Genomic DNA, 24,390 nt, shown 5'->3' on the forward strand with positions numbered 1-24,390 from the left:
AGGAGAGCAGCTTCTAAGCTGCACGAAGACCCTCACCCGGCAGTGCAGCTGCTACGCCAAGGGAAATACTGCAAGCATGGGCTGGAGAGGGCTGGGCGAGCCGCAACCCTTGGAACGGGGCTGGTCTGTCAAAGTGCTCCTGCAATCAATGTTCGGGTCACGGTGTCGCAAGGAAGGAAGTAACTACACTGACAGCACAGCTGTGTGAAGTCAAACACTTTCAACGCTGCTTCGCTGCCTCTTACAGCTCATGAAAATTAAAACCGTGACACACTTTACATCTCGGTATTCCTCTCTCTCCCGCTGCCGCTATGGGGTCTGCTCCCGCACGTCCCCGCAGCCCACCCCTGGTTACGGGGCCGGGTACTCCCCTCAGGCTGCGGGGCACCAGCGCTCCCGTCGGGCAGCGCCCCCGTCGGGCAGCGCCCAGCGCTGCGAGAAGGCCGCGGCCCGCCCCGGCCCGCCCCGGTTCTCCAGGGCCGCGCCTGCGCCGCCATGGCGAGGGGCGGGACCGCGGCCTCGCGTGAGGGCGGCGGTGGCGGCGGCGGGGGCCGGGGCCTGCCGCCATGGCGACCGCGGCGGAGGGGCTGCCCGAGGCCGGCGCGCAGCCCGCCAAGCGTAAGGGGCCGGGGGCTGGGGGCGCCCCGAGGCGGTGGGGGGGCGGTGGGGGTGCGCTGCCTGCTCCCGGCCGGGCTGGGGGCTGGCTGCGGGGCGGGCCCCGGGGCTGTCTGTCTGTCCGTCTGTCTGTCCGTCTGGTGGCAGCGTCCTGCCATGTATCTGCGATCCCCCTACGGGCGGGGACCGGGGGTCTCTGCGTTCAGCCCAGAGGCAAGGCAAAAGCTGTCGCAAAACAAAGAGCAAGCTGCCGGGTTGTGGGAGAGCAGAACAAGGGCCAAGTGTGGTAGAAATGGGTTTCGAGGAGGAAAGCGCTGATTATCGTTTTCCGTGGATGGAAATCCGTTTCTTCCCCTTGTGAAACTGGCTTGGGGCAGTTTTCGTATGTTAAGGGAGTGACTAGAAATAAACATCAATGGAATTGCGCACAAAGTTCTTAGAGGCAACATCCCGCAGAAGTTCTCCCCATATTCCTTTCAGAGAGGGCTGATATTTGTAAATGCAGTCGGGCCTGGTGCCTTCCCCTTAAATGTTTCCCAGCATATTATTTAAAAATAATCTTGATGCTTCTTTAAGGTGAAGGCTTGGTTTGTTCTCCTTTTGTGCAAAGTAGACAATTTGTATGGAAAGTAGGTAAAGTCAACAACACCAACAAAAACAACAACACCAACAAAAATAAAACACTTGGACCTTTTCATTTTTATGGTGTGTTTCTGTACCTGCTAACCTTCCTCTAACCCTATAATGTCTGTACCCCGATTAGTGGATCCTGCTGTTGAAACAGCAGAGGAAGCTAAGGAGCCTGCAGAAGCAGACATCAATGAACTATGTAAAGATATGTTCAGCAAAATGGCCACTTACTTAACAGGTGAACTGACAGGTAAGGCACTGCAGTACTGACTGGCAAATAAATTTTTATTTCTTTTCATTTTCTTTCCAGGAACTCTGTTGTGTTGTTTGTATAAACTATACCTATTTTATCATATTTGACAAGGCTGGCAATAACTGTTCTGTTCCTCATAGGTGCTTCACATGCGTATGTTTTAAAAATCAGCAGTCTTGTCCAACTGCTTTGAGCCTGTAACAGGCAATCATACAATTATATAGGTTGGAAGGGACCTCTGCAGGTCATTTAATCTAATTCCCCGTTAAAAGCAAGGGAAACTTAGCAGTTAGGTTACTTAAGCGGATACCTGCCTAGCGGAGATGCTTCATAAGGTTGATGATCTCTCTGATATGATCGTCCTTCCACATTGCTGTGAATGTATAGAAGATCTCTTATCTCTGTTAAACAGATAGGGGACTGCGGGAAGCGGAAACATGGTAATTTATCTTCTGAATTTCACTGGATTCTGTCTTGAAAATCTGAATGAAAGTGACTTTGGTAAAATAGGCAAGGAAGTCTGTGAGGCTGAGAAAATGCAGGGATTGCCCAAAACTCTATCTACCATTCTGATCTTTGAAGCATTCTTCCTTTTTATGTTTTGCTGAATTGGAGTCTGTCTTTGGAATGACAGTTTCCTTCAACCTGAAGTTTCTCAAGTTTGCTTGTTTCTTGTTTGTTTGTTAATTTTTTTGAGAAAAAAATGCAAGTATGTATTCAACAGTCCAATTGATTTTTACATTTCACAAAATGTCATTTCTTTTTGTACATCATTATACTAATACCTCTACTACCACCTCAATTATTCTTCATTATATTTGGCTATTGTTTTGAAATTTCTTGTCCTCTAGAAGAGTCTGCGCCCAGTTCAAACTGCATGAACATTAAAATGTACTCTGTTGCTTTTAAGCCACCAGTGAAGACTACAAACTCTTGGAAAACATGAACAAATTGACTAGTTTGAAATACCTAGAAATGAAAGATATTGCTATAAACATCAGCAGAAATCTGAAGGATTTAAATCAAAAATGTAAGTAAACCAAATAAGGGAGGGGTATAATTAACTCTAGACTTGTATGGGAAATTAAGCATCTAAGATTTGATAGTTTACACTCCAGTAGGCTCTCAAGGAAAGAAAACTCACTGAAATATACATGCTGTTAGACAGTGACAATCTTCTGTATATCTTTACAAAACTACAGTGTACGTAGACTAGCATAAGAGAATTTATGTCCCGTTCTACCCCAAATTTTGGACTGATAGGGATTAAATAACAATTCTTTTGATGTACATTGTTTTTTTATTTGTGTGGAGTCTAGCCAGTAAGCTTTTGCCAGTAAGCCAGTCTAGCCTCTTAAGCTTTTCATAAGTTGCTGGAATATGGCTATCAGCGTCACCACTCAATTTTGGGGTGGGAAAAGGAAGGAGCTTTTGAAGTATTTTATCTGAAGAACATTACGAGAAATTCTTATGTTTGATGTATGAGCTGTTTCCTGGAATTGAATTAATAAGAACTAACAGCTTTTTTTTTTTTTTTTTAAGATGCTGCTCTTCAGCCATATCTGGAACAAATCAACCTAATTGAGGAGCAGGTTGCAGCTCTGGAGCAAGCAGCTTATAAATTGGATGCATATTCCAAAAAACTTGGTAACGATTATCTTTTGCTGTTACTACCTAGCAACATATTCCCATATAAGGAGATTTCACAAGACAAAGTAAACTCTTACTTTATTTAACAAGTCTGAGTGACAGAGTTGCCCGTGCAGCATAATGTTGATCCACTTCCAGTTAATGAACATTAGAAGTGTGTGTGAAGTGGTAAGAGTTGATAAAAGATTAATATATCAAGTTACATGGAGGTATAATACAGGTATTATTGAACTACAACTTATTAATGAAGCTTGATTTCTTTTTTGCAGTGTGCACTGATGCAAATTTTAAAGACAGATGTTTAATCCCACAAATAGAGAGATTCACTAAGTTCCACCAGGCACCCAAGTCTCGGCTTAAGTTAGTATGAGTTGTCTGACGTAGGCATCTAGATCTTGACAATCCCATTTTTCAATTAGATTTGCCTAAGTACTTTAGGAAAAAATGGCCCCAAGTGATTTCTTTAAATTAACTTGGTTGTAAGATGTCTTGTATTGCTGCATACAAGATTTAAGATTTTTACCTATCGAGTCCTAAAATACTGTTATTTTTCCTCCTGCAGAAGCCAAGTACAAAAAACTGGAGAAACGATGAAATTACAACAATCTTTAAGCTGGAGTTGGGCTATGAGTCAGACTGATCCCTGTTTAAGTTACACAACACCAGTTTTATATGTTGACAAGGATTTGGTAACAGCTAACATCATGACTGGTAATCTTTTGTATCTATCGAATACAGTAGGCTGTATTCATGCTTAAGGCTGAATGGTATTTTCCTCTTCTCAAACGTTTCTGTTGCTTCCGTTGTTACATGGTGAAAAGTTGAAACTTGTCCCTAACCCGTATGTTGATATTGGCTGTGTGTTAGTCCTGTGTCCCACATGAAATGTTCTACCTAGGAAAAGCCCTGCATAACCTATAAAAATGTTTTCCGTAGTAGCAGCAGGACCTAAACCTTTTTTTTTTCTTTCATTGAGCTCTGCATTAAGAAGATTCCCTGGCCTTTGGAGGTACAAATGTGGTATTGAAAATACTCGAGTTTGATATCCATCTTTATCTGTTTGAAATAGAGAGACTAGTTATGATAAATTTACAATAAAACAACTTGCTGCATTTGTCTCTCTGGAATCTCAAATTCCTGTTGGAAAGATTATGTAAGTTGTCCTTTTATTTTTCAAAGGGTCTGTTAATAAAGACAAACTCTTTCCAGTTACTGGAGATCATAGAAGAGAATAAGCTTTAAACTCTGTGTCAAGTATTTCTGCACTTATATTCTTTACCTGTCCTGACCTCAGGTGGAATTCTTATATAACATTATCACATGCTTAGCTGACGTAGCACATCCTTTCTCTGCTTTCCCAGTGAAGTTTTGTATAATATTTTGATCCTAGTAGTTTTTGAAGGGGCATGCCCAGCAAATAAATCTCCTTCTCTACAAGATTAACAATGCTCCAAATTGCTAATTTAACAAGGCCCTTTTCACTGAACGGAAACTCCCACTCAAAGTTTGTGGGTTTTTGTTTCCTATTGACTCATACTAGTCGAAGGTGGCTTTTGAGTGAGTTGCAGTAGATGATAGTACAAGTGCTGATGTAGGAAAGAGGAAGTTCAAACTTTCGACGGACTATTTAGAAGAATGGTTAGTCAGGTGACAATATGGTAAAAATCATAATTCTGTCAGTCAGTGTACAGCCACTGATTGACAGTTTTTCCTGGTGCTATTTAAAAGCGGTGAAGCAAGACCTCTGAGAGCCTCCAGCGTCACTTTAAAAATCCTGGGTTTAACCTGGTAAATACTATTCTAGATGGCCTTGATGTAGGATTTGAGAAGGCCAAGTTCACTTTGAAAGATTTTCTTGAATGAGTATCTTAAGAACAGGGTTAAGTCTCCTAGAGGCATCCATGCATTTGTGTGTTTGCTTTTATCCGTAGTTAGCTATTAAATACTTAGCATCATTATCAAAGCAACATCCTCCAGTCCAACAGGAAGAGATACCAACTGATGAGTTATTTCTGTGTTGGAGGAAATCATACCATGTAGAACAGCACCTGTGTTCACAGTTATGCTAGACAAGAGGATCTTAGCCAGGCAGATCTAAAATCTTCATTCCTAGAGACTGGCATGAATGACAGTGTGGACAGTGGCCTGTTTGGTGATCTCTGATATGGGGAAGTGTAATATACCAACCGCAATAAGACAAGGTGGTAGAGAGTCTACAAGTCCTGTTTCTCCAGGGTTTCATGCACTTTTAGATTATGCAAGAGGTGGACATGATTCAGCCAGACTCACCAGTGTATTTGATAGTACCATCTTTTTTCTTTGCCATTATGGAGGAGAATCACAGCTGATGATGTAAAATCTCTTGAGGATAAGATGCTGTCTAGAGCACTGTGATCATGTTTATGTGATAGGGAAAATATCAAGCACAAAGTGCCAGTGACTTGTCCTGTCACTATGCAGCAAGCTAAGTAAATTCTTCTGCTCCTGGCAGATAACCTGCCAATCAGGTATTGAACAGAGAATGGAACATGACCCAGACAGGCTCCATACTCTAATGGCAGCATGCTGTCGATTTAGGTGCAAATCCACTCCCTTCTTGGATGTGTGCCATGTACTAAGATCCTCAATTGGAGACAGAGTCCGCAAAACCAAGCTGGGTGCAGAACTGGATGCGTGGCAGCCCTGCTCTGTCTTTAAGAAGTGTTGCAGTCACCATGGCATTTTCCTCAATACATATGTCCACATTCCAGTTAGTTAAGATACCAAGGCTCATAGTGTCATGCATAAGAAGAATCCTCTGCTACTGGGATCATTACAGCGGCCTTGCTGTGTAATCTGCTGAACTGACCATGAAGAAAAATGCAGGTTTCCTCTCTGCTTTTGTTTACATCCTTCAATACTTCCTACTGGAGCTGCTTTAGTAGGGCACCTGCTTGTCTTGAGGCCATGGGGAGGCACACAATGGTGAAGAAGTTTCAGGGCTACAAGTCTTTCTTAAAAGAAAATAGGAGACACTCATGTTTCTCCCTCAAGCATTGTTCAATGTACGAAGCTCATCCTGTGCCAGCAAGACTTTCTTCCCGTAATGCATGCATGCAGCACACTATATTGCCAGTGGTAGCTTTGGACGTTATGGCAACCCAGTAGGAATTTTTACTAACACAGGAGTTGGATACAGGGATGGCCAGAGTGTTTAGGCAGAAGGGACTGCACTCAAAGATAGACTACTGCTAGCTAAGCAAGAACACATTCTCAGGGGCACAAAGGCTGGAGTTTGTCCTCTGCTCATCAGATAACTGGAATTTTTGATTAAGCAGATTGTGACTGTACAGAACACCACTCTGGAGTACGGACATACTAACTGTAAGCCATAATCAGCACCTTACAGGGTCTTCAAAGACATGTCTGAAAGCAGAGGATTCTGTCAATGTCACGACTAAACCTGGAATGAGAATCCTGGAAATTGGAATCCTCTAAAGAGGGCATCCACACTACTGATGTTAACAGGTACTGCTCATCCTTCAGGGCCCAGTGGATCAAGGGGACAGAGTGACAGTGGATATGTAAATACGCTCACATGCAAGCAAAACCATTTTATCTTGTTACCTCTGCATTTACCTCAACCTGGAGAATGTTCAGTCTGCATGGAGCTTCCTGGGCTGCCCTATCCGATCTCTTTATAGTCAGAGGTCTGGTGTCTGATTTGTGTCTTTACAGTGAGGCTCAAGAATAGGTTTAAATACACTGCAGGGACACTCCTATTTGGATCTGGTTTTGTAGAACTGCTAGCTTAGCCATGGCTTGTTTTACGCAAAGGTACAATTGATGTGGTGAGATCCACTCACCACATACAAACCAGTATGCTGTTGGAAGTTCTGGGAGTCTGTATGATCAGGGCATAGAAAATTCCAAAGAAAAATAATACAGCATTTTTCTGCTCATTGTCTTTTCGTGACAGGATTGCAAGATGGCCACAAGAGGGTGATGTGTCAGTAGAGAAAACTTACCCAAGATAAAGCAGTTAAGGGAAAGTAAGAACCAGTATTGTTGTGTTGAAATAGTTGGTTTTCTGCATGTAGAAAATACAGTGATATTTTAAAATTACAAAGATGAACTCTTTGAACTCTGGAGCCTCAGGAATTCTGAAGATCAGAAGTCTGTCTAGCCATGGATTTCACTTAGTGTTTTCAGGTAAGAGAGCTAAGAAATAGCAAACTCTTTCACAAACTTTTGAGTATCATATCTCCAGGAAGCAGAGATGGGAAGAGGAGCTTGTCCCACAAAGTGAATTTTTACTGAGAGGGAATTTTAGAGAATGGGTACCTGAGTGTTTGTGAGACAGTGGCACCCCAATTACGCCAAGAGCTAGCAGCTGCATTCTCAGTTCTGTCTCTTAGTGACCATTCCCTTCTCCGCCTGAGGGCCCTCTCTGTGACTGGTAGAATCCAAATCATGGCAAGGTTGGCAGGTCCTTGAAAAGCAGCACCACAGAAGAGGCATGGCGAAGTGTGTGTGGACAGCATATTACTAGTGAATTGTATAGTCCAAAAGCCAAGGCACAGCTTGGTTGCTGCTCAAACATTTTTCCTAGAAAGTCCATTAGACATCTCAGAGGAGGCACGAGGGATATTAAAACATCATCTCTTCTCTTCTGTGGCATTTCCTGGTGGAAAAGATAATAAGAAAGTAGCATGTGCTTGAAGGGAAGGACATGGAAGATCACAGAGGAAAGAGGGGGCTGACAGATGAGAGTCAAGGGGCAAAGTATCTTGTCAAAGTGGTTTGTGCAGCTGCTTTGAAGCTGAAGCAGTTCTTGACAAGTCTCTAGTTCTTGACAGGACTGTAACTGCAAGCCAGGGACTAATAGCCTAGCAAACACAGCTCTTTAAGCAGGAACAGAAGCATTCAGTTCCAGAGAAGGATTTTTTCCCCAGCACCCTTGAGGCAGTTCTACTCAGCTGCTCCAGCAGGTTCTTCAGAAGTTGGACTTAACAGTTGGACTTGATGATCTTAGAGGTTGTTTCCAACCTAAATGATTCTATGATTCTGAGTCTGATCCAACGTGGAGATGTCCAGAGTATTCAGGATGGGGTCTTAAATCATTAGTGGAAACTGCAATGTGTTCAACAGCTGAAAAATAGCTCTTCTAGAATGGAGTATACTTTTTTACGTGGAACTCTGTGTTCAATAGAAATGTTAAAAGATATCCAGTGGGGTGCTAATCACAAATGTATATTGGCCTGAAGCTAAATGTATAATTATTATATAATAGTATGTTGTTGTATGTGAGTGTTACATCTGAGAAAAAACATACAAGCAAAAGTAATAAGCAGAAGACAAGCATGATATTTGTTTGTTAATGCAAGGTTTGTTAATGATTAATATTTGTCCCTGCTTTCTGATATTACAGTAGAACAAAGTTGAACCTTGACAGGGGTCAACAAAAATTCTAAATTAAAGCAGTTCATCCAGGTCTGTCAGCAGCCAGTGATTTTATCTAAGCAGTTATGTTTAACCTGGAAGAAATGAGATCTATTGATTATCTTTTCACTGTTGTTTTTACGGTAGGCTACCTAAAGTGAGACTTTCAGGATGCAGCATCAGCCCTCCTTTGATCCCACATCCCTGCTTCACATTGCAACAGAACCGCTGGGAGCCACAACCAGTTCCTTGCTAGTTTTCATTGTCTACCTCCTTGTCTCTTCAGCATTGGAGAAGATGTCAGAAACAGTGAAGCTACTTCCTGGGCCATTTCCTTTGCCCTTCATAGGAAACATGTTGCAGCTAAAGAATAGCTTGCCTGAGTCTGTGGAAGAGGTAAAGGGTATTTGCTTGCAGGGCTTGATAGCTTTTACAAGAGCACTTTCATTTCTATGTAGTGTGACTTGCTCATGTTCTTGTAATTAAATGTGTGTAATTTAAAAGCTGTGTTCTTTTTTGGTAAATTGTTTCAGCTCAGTAAGAAGGACGGTCTCATGTTTACAATATATTTTTGGGCACAGTATGTGCAGTGGTGTTATATGGACCTGATGTTGTGAAAGAGGCTCTGATTGACTAAGAGTTCAGTGGAAGAGGACCTATTCCACTCTCCTAGAAGTTCTGCAGAGGAACATGTACTTTCCTGAGAGATTCTTGCTGGGTAGAGGAGGAGGATGTAACTGCAAAATCAGAAGAGGGAAGAGCTGATGTTTCATTTAGTACATTTAGAACAGACCTTTGGCTCACTGGCATTAAATGGTCCCATTCTCTTGCTATTGTAGATGGTGTCTGTTGCATTTTGTAATGTCTGGGTTACTACCTGGAAAACAGATGGCTGTGTTGTCATTCTCACTCAGCTTTCCACCCTAGGAGCTGGGTAGGTCATCTCTATGGGACAAGTATTTCCTGAAACAGTCAGGACTATTTCAGTAGTCAGCCTCAGTGCTCCTCTGTCTCTAATTTCTGCTCCGTATCATGGTGGAGTCTCTGGGAGCTAAAGCTGTTTTCTTGCTGATTTGCACGGGCTGCCTGCTCATCTATTCAGCATGGACGAAGATATCTGGAACAGGGAAGTTGCCCCTTGGGCCATTTGCTTTGCTTATTTTAGTCATGGAACAGCTGAAGGGGAAGTACAGAGTGCTTTCTTTTTTTTCTTTTTTCTTTTTTTCCTGCCAAGAAGTCTTCTAACAGTTGGTCCTGGTTGTATATGGTTATAAACTAGATGATATTTTCATGTATCTTTTTTTCATTTGTGTTTCTGTGATTCTGTAATATTTTTTGCTATGGACTTTGTAATGCCATGCTAACAACTCATGGAAATGCCGGTTCTACATTTGTACATCTATGTTTGGCATCTCACGTAAACTCCTTTTACCTCTTTCTGCCTAATGGTTGTAAAATTGCTTTAGTGATCTTTACGTAGTTCATAAAAGTAATGGGAAGATGCAAGCTGCCATCCAGCTAGTAAATGACGTCATGGGGATCCCAGTATTATTTTATTTGTCTTCTTTTGCACAATGGTCAGTGCTGTAATCACAGTTCTGGTTCTGATAGGTCTAATAAGGCCAGTTGAGCCTTCTACCACATTGTTACTGAAAATGTAAGTTTTATAGGTCATTGTAGCTCAGTCTTCAAGCTGTAATGTATTTCATATAAATGAGTGAAATAAAAGTCAAATATGTATAAATCTTGGAAAACATTTGATAGTCTAAGCTTTGTGTAGAAAGGTTTTCCACTAAAACATGTCCTTCTAGGATTTTAAGAAAGCAATTCAGTGCATTACTTCTTCTTTATTTTGCAGTATAAATTCTAATTTTACAGATCTTCATTATAATCACACAAGAGAGGACCCATGTGCCCAGCCATCAGATGAACTCCATCCCCATCATATGAGAGGATTTGTACTGGGGCAAGATTACAGTAGATGTTCATCTTCTAACAGAAGAAAATCATTCCATATTGCTTTATGCTTACTTTTACAAGTAGATCACAAACTGAAAACACAGAGGAGAAATGTACCTCAAGCAGGGTCTGTGAAAAGCCTGTAGTGCAAGCATCTGTTCCTGCTGTGCTGAGAGGAGCAGGTGACAGGGACAGCAGCAGCTGGGCTCTCACAGCACTAGTCCACACAGCCTAACACATCAGGATGTCAGGAACCAGATAGGAACCTGAGCTAGGCAGAGGAGACCCTCTATCGTTCAGCATAGGGAGCTGTTGTTGCTATGCGATTACCTACTCTGCCTCTGTTTAGAGCTGGCTGTGGTGGTTATCAAAACACCACACTTTTTTTTTTTAAAGCATAACACTTATCTCCATAAAGAATATAACAATGATCTCAGTCACATCAAGCTGGGAAATGACTTTGATTCAAGCAGAGTTTTCATGAATTTGGGAGCTGCCAACTGTCTTCATTGTCTAACGGGGAACAAAACCGACCTGATAAGGTCGGGGCATATTTGCCAGACTGGTGATTAATGGGGAAGTATCAATGTCCTTCCGATCCAAAACAGGTTTCAAAGTAAAGTTCTGCAGAATGGATGTTAGAAATATGAATATCTCCATCCGGGCCAGACCTTCGCCTGCACAGATGCGTTTTCCTGCAAAGAACAAATAATAAAAAAGGAGGTGATGGTAGAGTAATTTTTCTGGTAACTTATTTTACCCCCTGTTCCTTGAAAGTTCAGACATCTCAGAATAGATGGGCAGCACTGCAGCATTTTGGGGAAGTGAATTGAATTAAACTAGGGGTTCAGTATCCAAAATAATGTGAGAGTGCTTAGTGGGGAAAGGCAGTTTGAAGGCTTCAGTTTTTCATGTTCTGCTTCTGTTTGATGGTAAGTCTGGAGAGAGAGAACTGGCATGGCTGTGAGTCTCACCTCGTTCATCCTTTTGTGTAGAATGCATCAGATGGTCTTTTGTAACTACTAAGAAAGGAAGCCAACTGAAACTCTAGTACAGGGGTTAGGGCTGCCCAGAAGTGACTCTTCTATTCTACATCAGTGTACAGGCAGTGGTGACAGAGCCCCTGAAATGTTCGGAGGTTCTGGCAAAGCACAGCCTAGGATCTGAAGTAGAAAGAGCTCTTACCTGCAGAAAATGGCATGAAGTAGTCACTCCTTTTAAAGGTACCGTTTGCATTCAGGAAGTGTCCTGGGTCAAATTTTTCAGGATTTGGAAATTCCTTGCTGTCTTTTAGGATGGGAGACAGCATAGGGAATATCATAGTGTCCTGGATTAGCAAAGAGAGAAGAAAATTCAAGTGGGGACATGCCAAAGCACAGCAGTATTGAGCAGTTCCCACAGCTGAACAGCATGGCACTGCTTTGGTTTAACTGTGTTAACTGTTAAAGCTTTGGTTTTAACTTTAACAGTACATATACCTGTCAGTCAGAAGTAGCAAAATTAAAATTTCATGAGAAAGGCTGGTAGAACTCCTCGTGAGCCATAAGTGGGGTTCTTGGGTGAGATTTAAAAGGTTTAGGGAAATAGGATTTTTTTCTGAGGAAAGAACTTTCAGAAGAGTTGACTGAGATCACCAGTACTCATTCATGTATAGGAGTTAACTGGCTACATTCTTCCAGAGAAGCAGTTCATTCAATAACAATTATTTTTATAATAAGTAACAATCAGGAGGACTATTTCACAAAGGGAAATAAAAACTTAGAGCACTGGGAGTCTTAATGCGTAATAACACCTCAAGAGGACCATTTGCATCCTCTAGAATGTTGAAAAATAAATTCTCTTGTCAACTGTATCAGCTTTGAAATCATTTGTTATAGAAAGAGAACCCAGTGGCAAAGTTTTTATGAGGTCAATATCCTGATAACCCTGAAGCCTGGAACAGGAAGCTCCAGCTCTCATTTATTTAATTCCCCTGTACTTTTGGCCTGGGTAAGCTCTGTGATCATCACACACACTGGCTGCAAAGCAGCAATTCAAAACTTAGCAGACCTCCGGTCGATCCCAGAGCTCCAGATACCTAAGTTTGCACATGCACATGTGATACGAAAATCCTGATGATAAAGAAAATTGGTCAAATGAATCTCTATTTAATCCACATATGCTATAATAAGGTTAAAAGCACTCTTTGCCTAAGCAAAAGAGCACAGCTGGAAAGGCATTGTTACTGATAATCGATTCATGATCCTTTACTCCCCTACCTCTTTAAAAGATAACAGAACATATTTTATCTGAGTCAGCGAAGTTTGACCAGTTTAAAATGAGCATTTAATAAATAAAAATATCTGCTGTAAGTATGGTAAAGATGTTCTGTAATGAATTTTAATAGTAAGGTTGGTTCGAGTATTTAACATTGCTTTCAGATAAATTAGAACTTTGTTTACGTTTATGTGAAAAATAGAAAGCTCCATCTCCTTCTTCACACAGAAGATGGAAAGGCTTTTTTCAAATACAATGGAGGGGGCTAAACTCAATAACTTTCAGGATACTCTCCCACACTAAATTATTCTGATTCTATACATTATTTCAGTGTGTTTGAAAATAAGCAAAGTAAAAGATAATGAATAGAACTCGTCATTGTTTTCAAGAGATTATGACCTTTCTCAGAAACAGTGGAACAGACCTTGGGGATAAAATAGTCTCTGAACTTGGTGTCTTTGGTCACAGCATGTGGGACATTAAGTGGAAGGAAATCAATGAATCTCTGGACTTCATGAATCACAGCATCTGTGTAGGGCATCTGGCTCCGGTCTGCCATGCAGGGACCTCGGTCTCGGCCAATCACACGGTCAATCTCCTGGTGAATTTTCTCTGTTAGGAAATAAATAAGTAAATGTTGAATGGTTAAGTCTCTCGTCTGTTTGCCTAAACCTCTCCCCAGAGCTGCAGCAAAACTTTCAGAGCCCCAAGAATATATGAACAGACTCAGTACTAATGCCTCTCTCCTATGAATAGAACTAAGACTGGTAGACATCTTCATGCTGCAAATACGTTTCTTTGCTCAGGGGACCATTGCCACCTGTGGCAGTGACAGGAATTGTACAAATTGAACCCATGTCCTATTAAAAAATTTTCAGGTATTTATTCCCTTTCTTTTACCTTCAACCTCTGGGTATTTTTGGAGTATCAGAAGTCCGTATCTCAGGGCAATGCTGGTTGTCCCTGTTCCTGCAAGGAACAAGTCAAGCGTGGTTCTGGTCAAGGTATCAACGGTGAATTCTGAGTGACCGTTCCCTTTCTCCTGAAGGAAGATTTAGCAGAATTCTTTGAATGAGAAAGCTGAGAAGCTTGTTTACAAAGGAAAGTCTTGTTCCTGTAATGTGTGTTTTTAGGCACATCTAATTTTCTTTTGAAAATAAGATGATCTCCAGAACACCAGCAATTATGGTATTTCTACTGAATGATGTGAACATTTTTGATATGGGAGGAGTGTCATTCAAAATAACATCAGTCAGGTTTGTCACCAGCTCTCCTAGCTTTGTCTAGTGCTGTATGCCAATGTTAGTTCTGTGTTTAAAGATCTTTAAAAAGAAAATGGAGAGGGTAGAATGAAGGTGAGCATAGAACAAAGGTGCCAATGAAAGTGTATTCCCCTCTGTGTTTGCAAAAGCCCAGTGCCCTGCTACAACTGTGAGAAGACACAGGGATTCAAACAGTGGTATTCTTAGTATCCAAAACCTTCTCACTCTGACATCCAGAATCCTCTCACTCTTACATTACCTGTTCCATTTTGTTGATGAAAGCATCAATAAAATCTCGAGGACAACTGGGATCCAGAGATTTCTGGTGTGCTGTTACTATTTCAGAAATAAATTGATTTACATCTTCAACATTTTTTATGAGTGTCTTATGGGGCCCAGGTAAAATATCCATGACATTTGGGATGAAGTTGTATATCTGTAAAAACAAAATGATGGAAAAGCACATTTTGCTCAATGTAGATACAATAATTTTTTTCCCTAACTGTTACTACGAAAATTAGTAATTAAACTGTTTTGGAACAGTAGGTCTGTATTATTCAAGTGGATTTTAATGCCTTTTAGATTATGGTTTCAAGGATAGAATTCACTCGAGCTACTTTTGCAATGATACCCTTCTCTGGACAAACAATCTGGAGTCCATAAATTATAACAAACAAACAAACAAACACACAAAAAAACTCCACACATCAGGACTTGGTCATTTAATTGACTTTTTGGCCTTCAAAAGTTTTCCCCATATTTAGGAAAATTTACCCCAATGAAAAATGAATAATGTGAATAAATATTCATTAAAATCATAATAATTAATACATTTACTACTGAAATGAAACTGCACATACCTGTGTCTGTATACTGTTCTGGAGCCTGTTATTTTCTTCCATCAACTCAATTAAAGTTAGAAATTTCTTGTCCTCATAATCAAACCGATCCCCAAAGACAATAGAGCAGATGATGTTGGAAACAGCATGGACTAAGAAACTGCTAGGGTCAAAAGGTTTCTCTGCAACAAAAATAAAATGGTTCCTTGCTTTCAGTATTTTGGTCATTATTCCCTCCTCCGACACTATGGGGAAGTTCTGCATCTACTATGAGTCTTTGAGACTCAGAGTTGTATAGTTCTTCGAGAAGCTGGTGGAGAGCTAATCCAATTTATTTTTCTCTACTTTAAATGATCCAATTTTCCTGTTTGAGTGGTTTAAATACCTCTTTTGTCCTGTTCTCACCAGAACACTGGTCTGAGTGGCTTGGTTCCTCTTCAGCTGACGCATGCCTCTCTGCATTATAGACTATTAGAAACAGCCTGAATAATCCCTCCAAAATCTAAGGAAAATTTTAAGGAATTTGCATTAGCCATGTCTTTAGGTTATTGCACCCTGTTTACAAACTCTATTAGCATAACCTCAGTTGTCTAGCCCTCTCCTAGGGGTTCAGATACCCATGATCAAAAGTGGAGTTTTGATAGCATAGCTGCATAAACTTCTAAGAGAATTACCTGTGTGAGGAAAAAGTGGTATTAGACCCACGAAAGACAGGAAAGGTAAAATTGCAGACAGTGGTGCATATCAAGGATGGAAGAGGAGAAGCATCAAGATGAAAAGGTATAAAATCTTAAAGGAAAAAAAGGCGACAGAAAATGTCAACTCAGCAGCACTGAGGAGCAGCCTATTCTAAGGAGCACTGCAGCCAAGATTTCTCTGCCTGCCTGATGACTCCCTGGCCAGCAAAGGCCCATCCGGTGTCCCATTAGAAGCGGTGAGCATAGTAACCCTAAACCTAGTAGGTTAGTAGTCCTAGCTATTTATTGTTAGCTTTAAGAATAAATATGCTTTATACTTTTCATTTGCATATATCTTGCTTGTGAAACCTTTTAGTATATAGTAAAAGATGCCATAACAAAGTGACCCAGAGATGGAGGGTCACTATTTCCTAGAGGCTCATAGGAAACAGTGATGCATTGTCATCCATTTAGGTCCATCTGCTTTTCCCCCCTTGCAGATTATCACTCATGAAGGCTGGTTGTGGAAAGGAAGCCTGTGGTCCAGGGTGGTACCACTCTCAGGGGAGGTACTTAAAATAAGTAGTCTTAATTTACATACTATTATGAAAATGCATTTGTAGGTTGAAATAGCAGAAATAGGAGCTGTGTGCCCACTTCCTGGGTCACAGGTTTGGTGAAGCAGCCCCACACCCCTCACTGTCCCATTGTGGATTCACAGTGTCCCAGCAGGCACAAAGTCTATGTCCTACCACGTGTGTTCCTGAGCCTCTCCACCAGAAAACCAGCTTCCTCCTGGATTCGTGCCTCAATACTCTTCTTCCCCATCCCAAAGTCACGCAGAGTGGTGAGGGCAAATCGTCGGAGCTGCTTCCAGGTCTCCCCATTGCTGGTTACAATGCCTGACACAGGAAGGAAAAACAGAAGAAACGGATTTTTGCCTCCCTGAATACGTGTTACGTGGTAAATTCTCAACATACAAATATGCCTCTCTGTGGAGTTGTACCACAATCACTGTATGCCCCCAAACCTAACTTTCCTTCAATTCCGGAGATGACAAATGTGATCAATATGATCACAGCACTTTGAGTAAAACTGAAGTTTATTCACAGAATAAGAGAAACTACATCAGGATGTAAATAAGAAGGCACCACTGGTACTAACCTGAACTTGGCCACCAGCACGTGGCCTTTGCACTGTGGTAACTGACCAGATGTTCAGCTGTGCACTTTCACACATCGTGTGATCACTTAAAATACCATGGAACATAAGTACCCTGGAATAACCATTTACGTGGCTAAATGCCATACTGGGAACTGTCCTAGCGAATGGGCCCAGGGCCTAATCCTGAGTGTGACCCTTACTAGGACAGCCGATATTAGCTTGTTGCCATTATGCCCTGGGATTTCCTCTTGCTGGCTCCTGAGCTGTAGGTATCTTGCCAGTATTTTCAGAAACAGGAGAAAGACAGTAAGATCTTAGAGGCGCATTTCATGAACAAGATTTTAGCCAGAATTTGAAGAGTGGTGGAAATAGAAAGGAACTAACTGAAGCCAACCTGGGATCTTAAACAGTTCTCCAGGGGTTCAGTTTACTCAAAGGTCCAAGCAGTGAGTTGGGCTTTTAATCTTTTACTACTAATTTTTATGTATGAAAGTAGTAAATGAAATCCACCACTGCCCTCTCAGCTGTGTTCCTGAAGCACTGACTGCCTGAGCTTTGCATGCTGACATTACCAGGGACATACCTGTGCCTTCGAAGAGTTTTTTAAGCAACGGCAGATTGCCTCTTCCGCTGAAGTTATCTGCCTGATCGATCAGGGCTTCTTTCACAGCTTCGTAGCCATACAGCACCACAATCTTTTGGGGGCCTAAATATATTGTGAAGACAGGACCATACTTCTTGCTGAGCTGTAGGAAGAAAGAACACAAAGACCACATCTGGATGTTAATCATGTTAAAAAAAAAAAAAAGATTGTAGCTAAGAGGTCTGAAGGGCAATGTTCTAGCATCACTGTGACATGACATTTCACCTGTGGAATACACCTAGAGGAAACAGGAATTGTGTGAGAAATAGGAGATCTGAATAGGAATGATTATGTGTCAGGTCCAAATCAGAGTAAAGGCAATTAATCTTCACGAGGCTGACAAACAGTCTGAAACACCTTTTTACTGTATGTGGTAGATAGTAACAGTTTGCACGAGCTCAAAAAATAATTATACACACTTGATAAAGCAAGTCCCTAAAGGGGTTTTGAGCATAAAATACTACAGTTGTCTCTAAAATCCACAGATCTCTGGAAATTGGATGAGTACACCAGTGAAGAGTCACTGCATCCTTGTGCTTATCATGTACTCTTTCCCAGGCATCTGTTTCTAGCTACAGCTGCAGAAAGATTCTTGGGCCACTTGCTTTGAACTGGAACACCTCTTCTGAAGTTCACTTTTTAAGAACAAGCTCACTTTCTAAGAACAGTAGTCTTTCTAGTCCCGGTATTTTGGGGAAACCAAATAACCTAGGGCCATGAAACAATGCAGGATGCTTGTGTTTCTCAACACTCACAAGCAGCAAGGCAAAAAGAAGCTCATATGGCTATGGGTGTTTCTGCTGATGGACATGGTGATGCTAGCCATTGCCACATTTTTCTCTGAAAACGTGAACACTCAGAAGTGACTTGGTTAACACTAACCTTTCATATGAAAGTTTTTTTTTCTTTTTTCTTTTGCTTTTTATCCCTGGAAACACTTGCAGATTCCACAATACTGTGACAGACAATATGCACCAATACATTGAGCAGCTTAACTGCACCCCAGCTGGAGGCGCAGCGTCACTCACGCTGTAGAAGTGGGAGTGTGCTTTGGTTCAACAGATCCTCGTCTCACTCAGTGCTAAGGGTGTGTGAGATTAGAGTTGGGATAAATATTGACTTAAGCATATTTAATCCACAAGGGTTTCTTTTTAACTGTACCAGGCCCTCACACCTTTGAGCTCTCCAGGGACACGTTTCGAGGAACTGTGCTGCTTGCATAATGTTGCCACATAGGGTAAAGATAAAAGAAAGCTGAGTTAAAGAAACAGTAGCAGATTGCTGACAATGACCCTGAAAAGTCTCCCGTTGCATAACCTAGTGACCTGGTCACCTGCGTTACTGCTTGACCTCCCCAGTATTCATATTTGGCAAAACACTACAGGACCACCATTTCATACTACTGTTAAAACTTGTGGATTCACTAGGGCTGGACGTGAAGCCTGGAGGTTCTCAACTGCCTGACCTCCCACAGAGATTGAGATTTGCCCCAGAGAGTCTTTACCCTGTGGATAAGAGCCCTGCTCAAAGTGTCTGGAAACCCAGTGATGACTCGGCCCCTTCCCATCCATCTACCACCATCCCCTCACAGTCCCCTAAGGAACAGTTACCACAGCCGAACTGCCTCCACTAAACCCCTCCCAGGCATTGCAACACACCGGTTTTGTTTGACAGATGCATGACGTTAGCCAGGGGAGGGAATGGACAGCATGATTCACCTCCAAACTCCTTTGCTTCAGCCCCTTCACTCACTACTTCCCCTCCTAGGAGATTATACCTATAGGCCAGGGAGCAGAGGCAACAAAATGGAGCAGGGTCTTCCCTCAAACAACGCCAGACCCTGCTGCCAGGGTGGTGAGGAGATGGACACAAAAGGAATGTGGTGAATAGTGCAATAACATCAGAGCACTGATAGAAAGTCTATTGCAAAATGCAGTACAGCCATGAGGCCAGCACAGGACTCATCATTGGTACGACTACTATAATACACAGTATAAGACATCAGAATCATGCATTTCTGGGAAACCTTTCCTGTTCAAGTTTGATGTTTGGTCGATGCAGCATTGACACTGTCTAGTGAATTAAGCTGAGACTATCTAGACTGCACTTCGTGCTATAGGCAATGGAGACAACACAGGAAAGGAGACAGCCTTTTACCTCCTTCAAGCTTTCAGGCAAGTTCCACGGGTTCAGCTGGAACATGTTTCCAATGACAGGGAGGGCCATAGGACCTGGAGGCTCCTTCTCTGTTCGTGATATGCTTCTCCATGCTGCAAAGAGAAGAAGGCATGAGATGCAGGCCAGCAAGATGATAGTAGTCAGTCCCAGGAGCTCCATGGTGGTCTAACAAAGAGATGTCAAGTTTCATAAGAGGCTGAGCTTGGACATCCAAATCCATCCTTAGTTATATGCTGTAGTACAAAAGCACACAGATGAAATTAACCAATAGCACCTCACTATTCCTGCTGAGATAGGAGATTACTTATTAATCTGTCCAAGATAAGAATGAACAAACGAGTGATGAACTCTCTGTTTGTATACTTGGACTTTTTACGTCTACAGCTTGTGTCCCCTTAGGTAAACATTCATGTAGGACTAAAGAAATCATGGTCTAATGCTGCCAAGCAAACTCAAATGCAGAAATACTAGAGTCTAGCTGCTATGGGTATGCTTAAACTCTTGCTGTTGCCCTTAAGCATAGAGCAATTCCTGCCAGTCACTGCAGTATCACTCCAGTATGTGTCCACAGTGGAGGGAGCTGTGGTTGAAAAAAAAAAGGACATCATCCCTAGTTCTTCAATATTTCACCTCCATTTCTGGAATGAAAAAATGAAATTGTACTCAGGTCACACATGCAGATTTTTGAGGAGTAAAATCAGTTTGTCCTAATCTGTTTTAACCAGACAAGCCACACTGTCTACAACATTTGCATGGCCACTGAGGAGTTTACAAGTTTTTTACAAACCAAAGAGTCCTTCAGCAACCTGCTGTGTTCTTCATTTAATGATGTTTCTAGAAACTAGCTGAAAATCCATAGAAGATGTGAAGAGCCATGAAAGGTAAAGGCTTCCTGATCAGGGAGTGACATAATGATTGTCTCTATTAATAGTTAATACAATAGTTATATAATATTTTATCACTTTATTATTTTATTATAATTGTTATATAATAATATTTTTTATTATTTAACACACTATAAAAGCTTACATAAAATATTACGTCCCACTCCTCCTCCCCACAGGAATCCCAAACCCTATAAACAAGATGGGAAATGTGTATGTTTTCTGTCAGAGAAGTGGAATGAAACAGTGAATCAGCTACCTGGTAGCAAAGAGCAATACCAAAGAGCTAATCTCAGGACTCTGTTGTCAGATCTTGTCTGTACATCATGCATGGTGTCTTTAAAATGCTAGCAATCTACTGTAGACACTATACTTAGACTCATCAGCCTCTTGGGTCTAACATGCCACTTCCTTCCACTCCACCCCAACTACAAGGCATGGCATTAGGCTATGTATTTCCTTTTCATGTGACTTTTTACGTGACCCTGTCCTGGAGCACGTTTAAACACGGCGGACACACTGCTGTACAAGAGGACGTGAAAAAGGTTGCACATCAGCCAGTACTCAGGCTCTCTGTGGGCCAGGGCTGAGTGGACAATGCCTTCCAAAAACTATGTGGGTATGGGAAGGAGTCTGAATAACAGGTACCCTTTTCCTAAAAAAAGCTCAGGTTTCAGTAAACCTGCTGTATACCTCCTGTAAACCAGTGCAGTATATAGGTGTACAAGGTGAGAAAAGGGGAATTAGTAGGTGCAAAAATTATACTGATTTTCTGACACAGCATAAATATTAAGAAAGTGAGCTGCTCTTTAGTTATTAAGGTTAACAAATATTACTAAACTTGACTTGTGTGAGTCATGTAACAGTCCTAAGTGAAGTTAATTCAGGCTCAATAAAGCCTTAGGAGTGAAACAAATAAATGAGAGAAGTGCGTCAAATGGAGTTGTTCTGGAGTAAGATCTACATGTACAGCTTTGTTTGAAACAGCTTTCTTTTTTCTTTTTTCTTTTTTTCTTTTTTCTTTTTTCTTTTTTCTTTTTTCTTTTTTCTTTTTTCTTTTTTCTTTTTTCTTTTTTCTTTTTTCTTTTTTCTTTTTTCTTTTTTCTTTTTTCTTTTTTCTTTTTTCTCTTTTCTTTTTTCTTTTTTCTTTATTCTTTATTCTTTCTTTTTTCCCATTTTCTTTTTTCTTTTTTCTTTTTTTTATTTTTCCCCTTTTCTTTTTTTCTTTTTTCTTTTTTTTTGCTTTTTTTTGCTTTCCTTTTTTCTTGTTCCTTTTTTCTTGTTCCTTTTTTCTTGTTCCTTTTTTCTTTTTTCTTTTTTCTTTTTTTTTCTTTTTTTCTTTTTTTTCTTTTTTTCTTTTTTTCTTTTTCTCCTTTTTTTTAATTTTTATTTTTATTTTTTTCCTCTTTGTGCCTGTCATTGGAAAGCTTTTTTTTTTTTTTTTCTTTTTTTAACGTTCCCAGATCCCCAGTGGGGCTGACAAGCCCCCATTTTTGTGCTTGCTGGGTAGCTCATCCCACCTAGAAGTGCATTCTGACTCCTAGATATAGACAAAAGAGACAATTTTCAGATTTTTTTCCTTTTATTATTCAGAATCAGAATTTAGAAATCTTGCCTGGCAAAGGAAACTATCAGTACATAAATATTTACAACTTCAGAATATATACCTTCTGGCTAATCATTCAATGGGGAATGTGGTGGATTTCAAGGGGTATATAAGAACAGTTTTACACAGACTAGTCCTTAGATATTTCCATACATACCACAAACACTTGATCCTGTTTCTGGAAAGGACAGCTTTACCCTTGAGTCCCAGGCAGCGGGGTATTGTACGGAAAGTTGGGGTGCAAGGATTTGCAACCACATCTCTAGCATCACCAACTGTGCAAGCCCCAGCCCCTTGCAAAAGTCTGCTGGGCTATCTGTTCCAGTCAGGCAAAGTTTTTTTGCAAAGGCTGGATAACACTTTTTTGTATACCCTATGACATGAAACATTTGCATCTTCCCTTAGCGCTGAGACACGTGTTTGACATGCTTTAGTAAGGAAAGAAACGGGCAAGGAAGGCTGGATGGCTATTACATGTTTTGATGGGGAAAGACCTTCCTGAACTCATGAAGATTACATATCAAAATCCACAAAATTATCAGCTGCATTAGCAGCACTTCATATAGACCAAGTTTCCTGTCTTTCCTTAGCCGTTACAAGGATAAAGTCTTTCTGCCCTTTCTCTTTTCTAGTCAGAGGCTGGGAGTTGACTGGAAGAAACGAGGTTTGCATCCGGAGTGCACTGCAGCATCCTCCTGCTCCTGCTGCTGTGGGGGGCAGCCCCTCGGCAGTGACACACGAAAACAAGGGGCTCGACCAGTGGTGGAGTCTGGAAGTTTTCCAGAAGCCTTAGATGATGTCCCATACTCTTTGCTTTTTGGCAGATTGATTTCATGGATGATGAGACTGTGCCAAACATTTTACTCATTATTTTTTCCTCTTTTGCAGGACAGATACTATGGGGCCTCTATGTCAATCTGGAGGCCAAAAAAATAAAAATAAAAAATAAAAATAAAAATAAAATTGGATATAGTAGACATCTGTGAAACTGTGAGGGTTTTGGAGAATGTAAGAAGGGAATAACTACTCATATTCTCCTCCTGTACAGAGCACTAAAATAGCAACTGGCAACATTTAAACAGGCAAAAGAAGGTGAATCTTCACACATCACTTTCTTGAGCTGTGGAACACCATTTGGAAGGATGTAGATGATTTAATTTTATATGTGTTCGAAAGTAATCAGGCAAAGTCATGGCAGAAAAATCCATTGATGATAATCAAACACAAAGATGCCAGCTATGGCTCAGGAATCACTAGAGGCTGGAAAACAATCTGAAAATGATTTGTCTGTGGTTGCCTTACTCTTATCCTGTTCCTTGGGACCTCATTTTGAGTCAATGTGAGCCAGGATCCTGGGCTGGCTTGCCTATAGTCATGATCCAGTGTATCCATCCCCAGGCTCCTCTCTCCTTACATTAAAATCTGGCATTTCACTGAATGTTTGCTTTTAGCAGATTAGGCTGTGGGAATCATCTTGCCTGTTCTACTGCAAATAACATCTCTGGTGCTAAAATACTATTTTAAGGTAGGACTCTCTTTAACGCCTTGTAGAAAATCACAGTGTCAACATCAGCTTTACTTCTGACAGGAATTAGACAAAGGCTCTGATGTGTCCAGCATATATTAAGGTTCAGCATTCAACAATTTACATAACATGTTTATTTGCTACATGCTACACAGGCAGTGCTTGAGATAAGATACAAACCCTACCATTGTTTTTCAGATGACCACAGAAATGCCCTTTGACCAACCAACTCAAAAGATTTGGTTAAATATTTGTATCCGAACTCATCAGACCCAAAACACAACTCAGACGACTTAGGACCAAGCCAATGAAACAGCTTCTGTACAGCAGTCATTTGCAATATGTAGCAAATTTCAATGCTCTTGTTTAGTCTCCAAAAGGGCAAGGAAGTCGAGGTCGTATCAGCCTTTGTGTGACCTGTGCTGTGACTCCAACAGTAAATCACTGTATTGCTCCTGTTGCTCACCATCTTTGAATAAAGCCAAGAGGCTTAGCTCTAGATTATGATCAGCATTAAATAAGAACAGGCCTTTCACCGATACAGACAGAAAAAAATATCAGGAAATAAGACAGTAAGTCCCAGTGTTATACCTGGTAAAGAAGGCTAATGAATTGCAGGGAAGGTCTGAGCTTAGTAGAGTTTCTGCATAATGGGGAGAGTGCCCACCATGCCTTTCCAAAGGCCAAACAGGGAATCTGCAGTAGAAAAAGGACCTGAACACAGATCTGCTGAAACCTACTCAAGGCCCTCACCAGGACATTCAGCAGTTTTAAGAAGTTGCTTATCACCATCACAAAATATAAGAGAAATATGTCACCAATAGTTCA

The 24,390-nt window shown here is 41.1% G+C and overlaps 2 protein-coding genes and 1 long non-coding RNA gene across 3 annotated transcripts; 2 read left to right on the forward strand and 1 right to left on the reverse strand.

Moving 5' to 3' along the window:
* Positions 1–485: 485 nt before the first annotated feature.
* On the forward strand, positions 486–4,259 carry BLOC1S2 (biogenesis of lysosomal organelles complex 1 subunit 2). Its single transcript, XM_083844612.1, has 5 exons — positions 486–618; positions 1,379–1,495; positions 2,409–2,528; positions 3,041–3,145; positions 3,711–4,259. Exons 1-5 carry the CDS (start codon positions 567–569, stop codon positions 3,740–3,742), a joined length of 426 nt encoding a protein of 141 aa, XP_083700738.1. The 5' UTR covers positions 486–566; the 3' UTR covers positions 3,743–4,259.
* Positions 4,260–7,106: 2,847 nt separating this feature from the next.
* On the forward strand, positions 7,107–9,413 carry LOC310902693. Its single transcript, XR_014586900.1, has 2 exons — positions 7,107–7,339; positions 8,717–9,413. It is a non-coding gene; the product is annotated as an uncharacterized lncRNA (long non-coding RNA).
* Positions 9,414–10,400: 987 nt separating this feature from the next.
* Positions 10,401–19,758, reverse strand: LOC310902691 (cytochrome P450 2H1-like). Its single transcript, XM_083844611.1, has 9 exons — positions 19,527–19,758; positions 17,310–17,472; positions 16,315–16,464; positions 14,907–15,067; positions 14,306–14,482; positions 13,685–13,826; positions 13,209–13,396; positions 11,714–11,855; positions 10,401–11,223 (listed from the first exon to the last, which is right to left on the reverse strand). Exons 1-9 carry the CDS (start codon positions 19,704–19,706, stop codon positions 11,042–11,044), a joined length of 1,485 nt encoding a protein of 494 aa, XP_083700737.1. The 5' UTR covers positions 19,707–19,758; the 3' UTR covers positions 10,401–11,041.
* Positions 19,759–24,390: the final 4,632 nt, after the last annotated feature.

This window comes from Anser anser, assembly GCF_964211835.1.
Source record: "Anser anser genome assembly, chromosome: 7".
Taxonomy (NCBI): Eukaryota; Metazoa; Chordata; class Aves; order Anseriformes; family Anatidae; genus Anser; species Anser anser.

What these genes read in the sequence shown, in the direction of transcription:
- BLOC1S2 (XM_083844612.1), top strand. Translation starts at nt 567, where the DNA reads ATGGCGACCGCGGCGGAGGGGCTGCCCGAGGCCGGCGCGCAGCCCGCC. An exon ending in GAAGGATTTAAATCAAAAAT is followed by an intron (nt 2,529 to 3,040) that starts GTAAGTAAACCA and finishes TTTTTTTTTAAG; the next exon opens with ATGCTGCTCTTCAGCCATAT. An exon ending in TGCATATTCCAAAAAACTTG is followed by an intron (nt 3,146 to 3,710) that starts GTAACGATTATC and finishes TTCCTCCTGCAG; the next exon opens with AAGCCAAGTACAAAAAACTG.
- LOC310902691 (XM_083844611.1), bottom strand. Translation starts at nt 19,706, where the DNA reads ATGGAGCTCCTGGGACTGACTACTATCATCTTGCTGGCCTGCATCTCA. An exon ending in TCATCAACAAAATGGAACAG is followed by an intron (nt 13,827 to 14,305) that starts GTAATGTAAGAG and finishes ATCTTCCTTCAG; the next exon opens with GAGAAAGGGAACGGTCACTC. An exon ending in CTTCATGCCATTTTCTGCAG is followed by an intron (nt 11,224 to 11,713) that starts GTAAGAGCTCTT and finishes TGTTCTTTGCAG; the next exon opens with GAAAACGCATCTGTGCAGGC.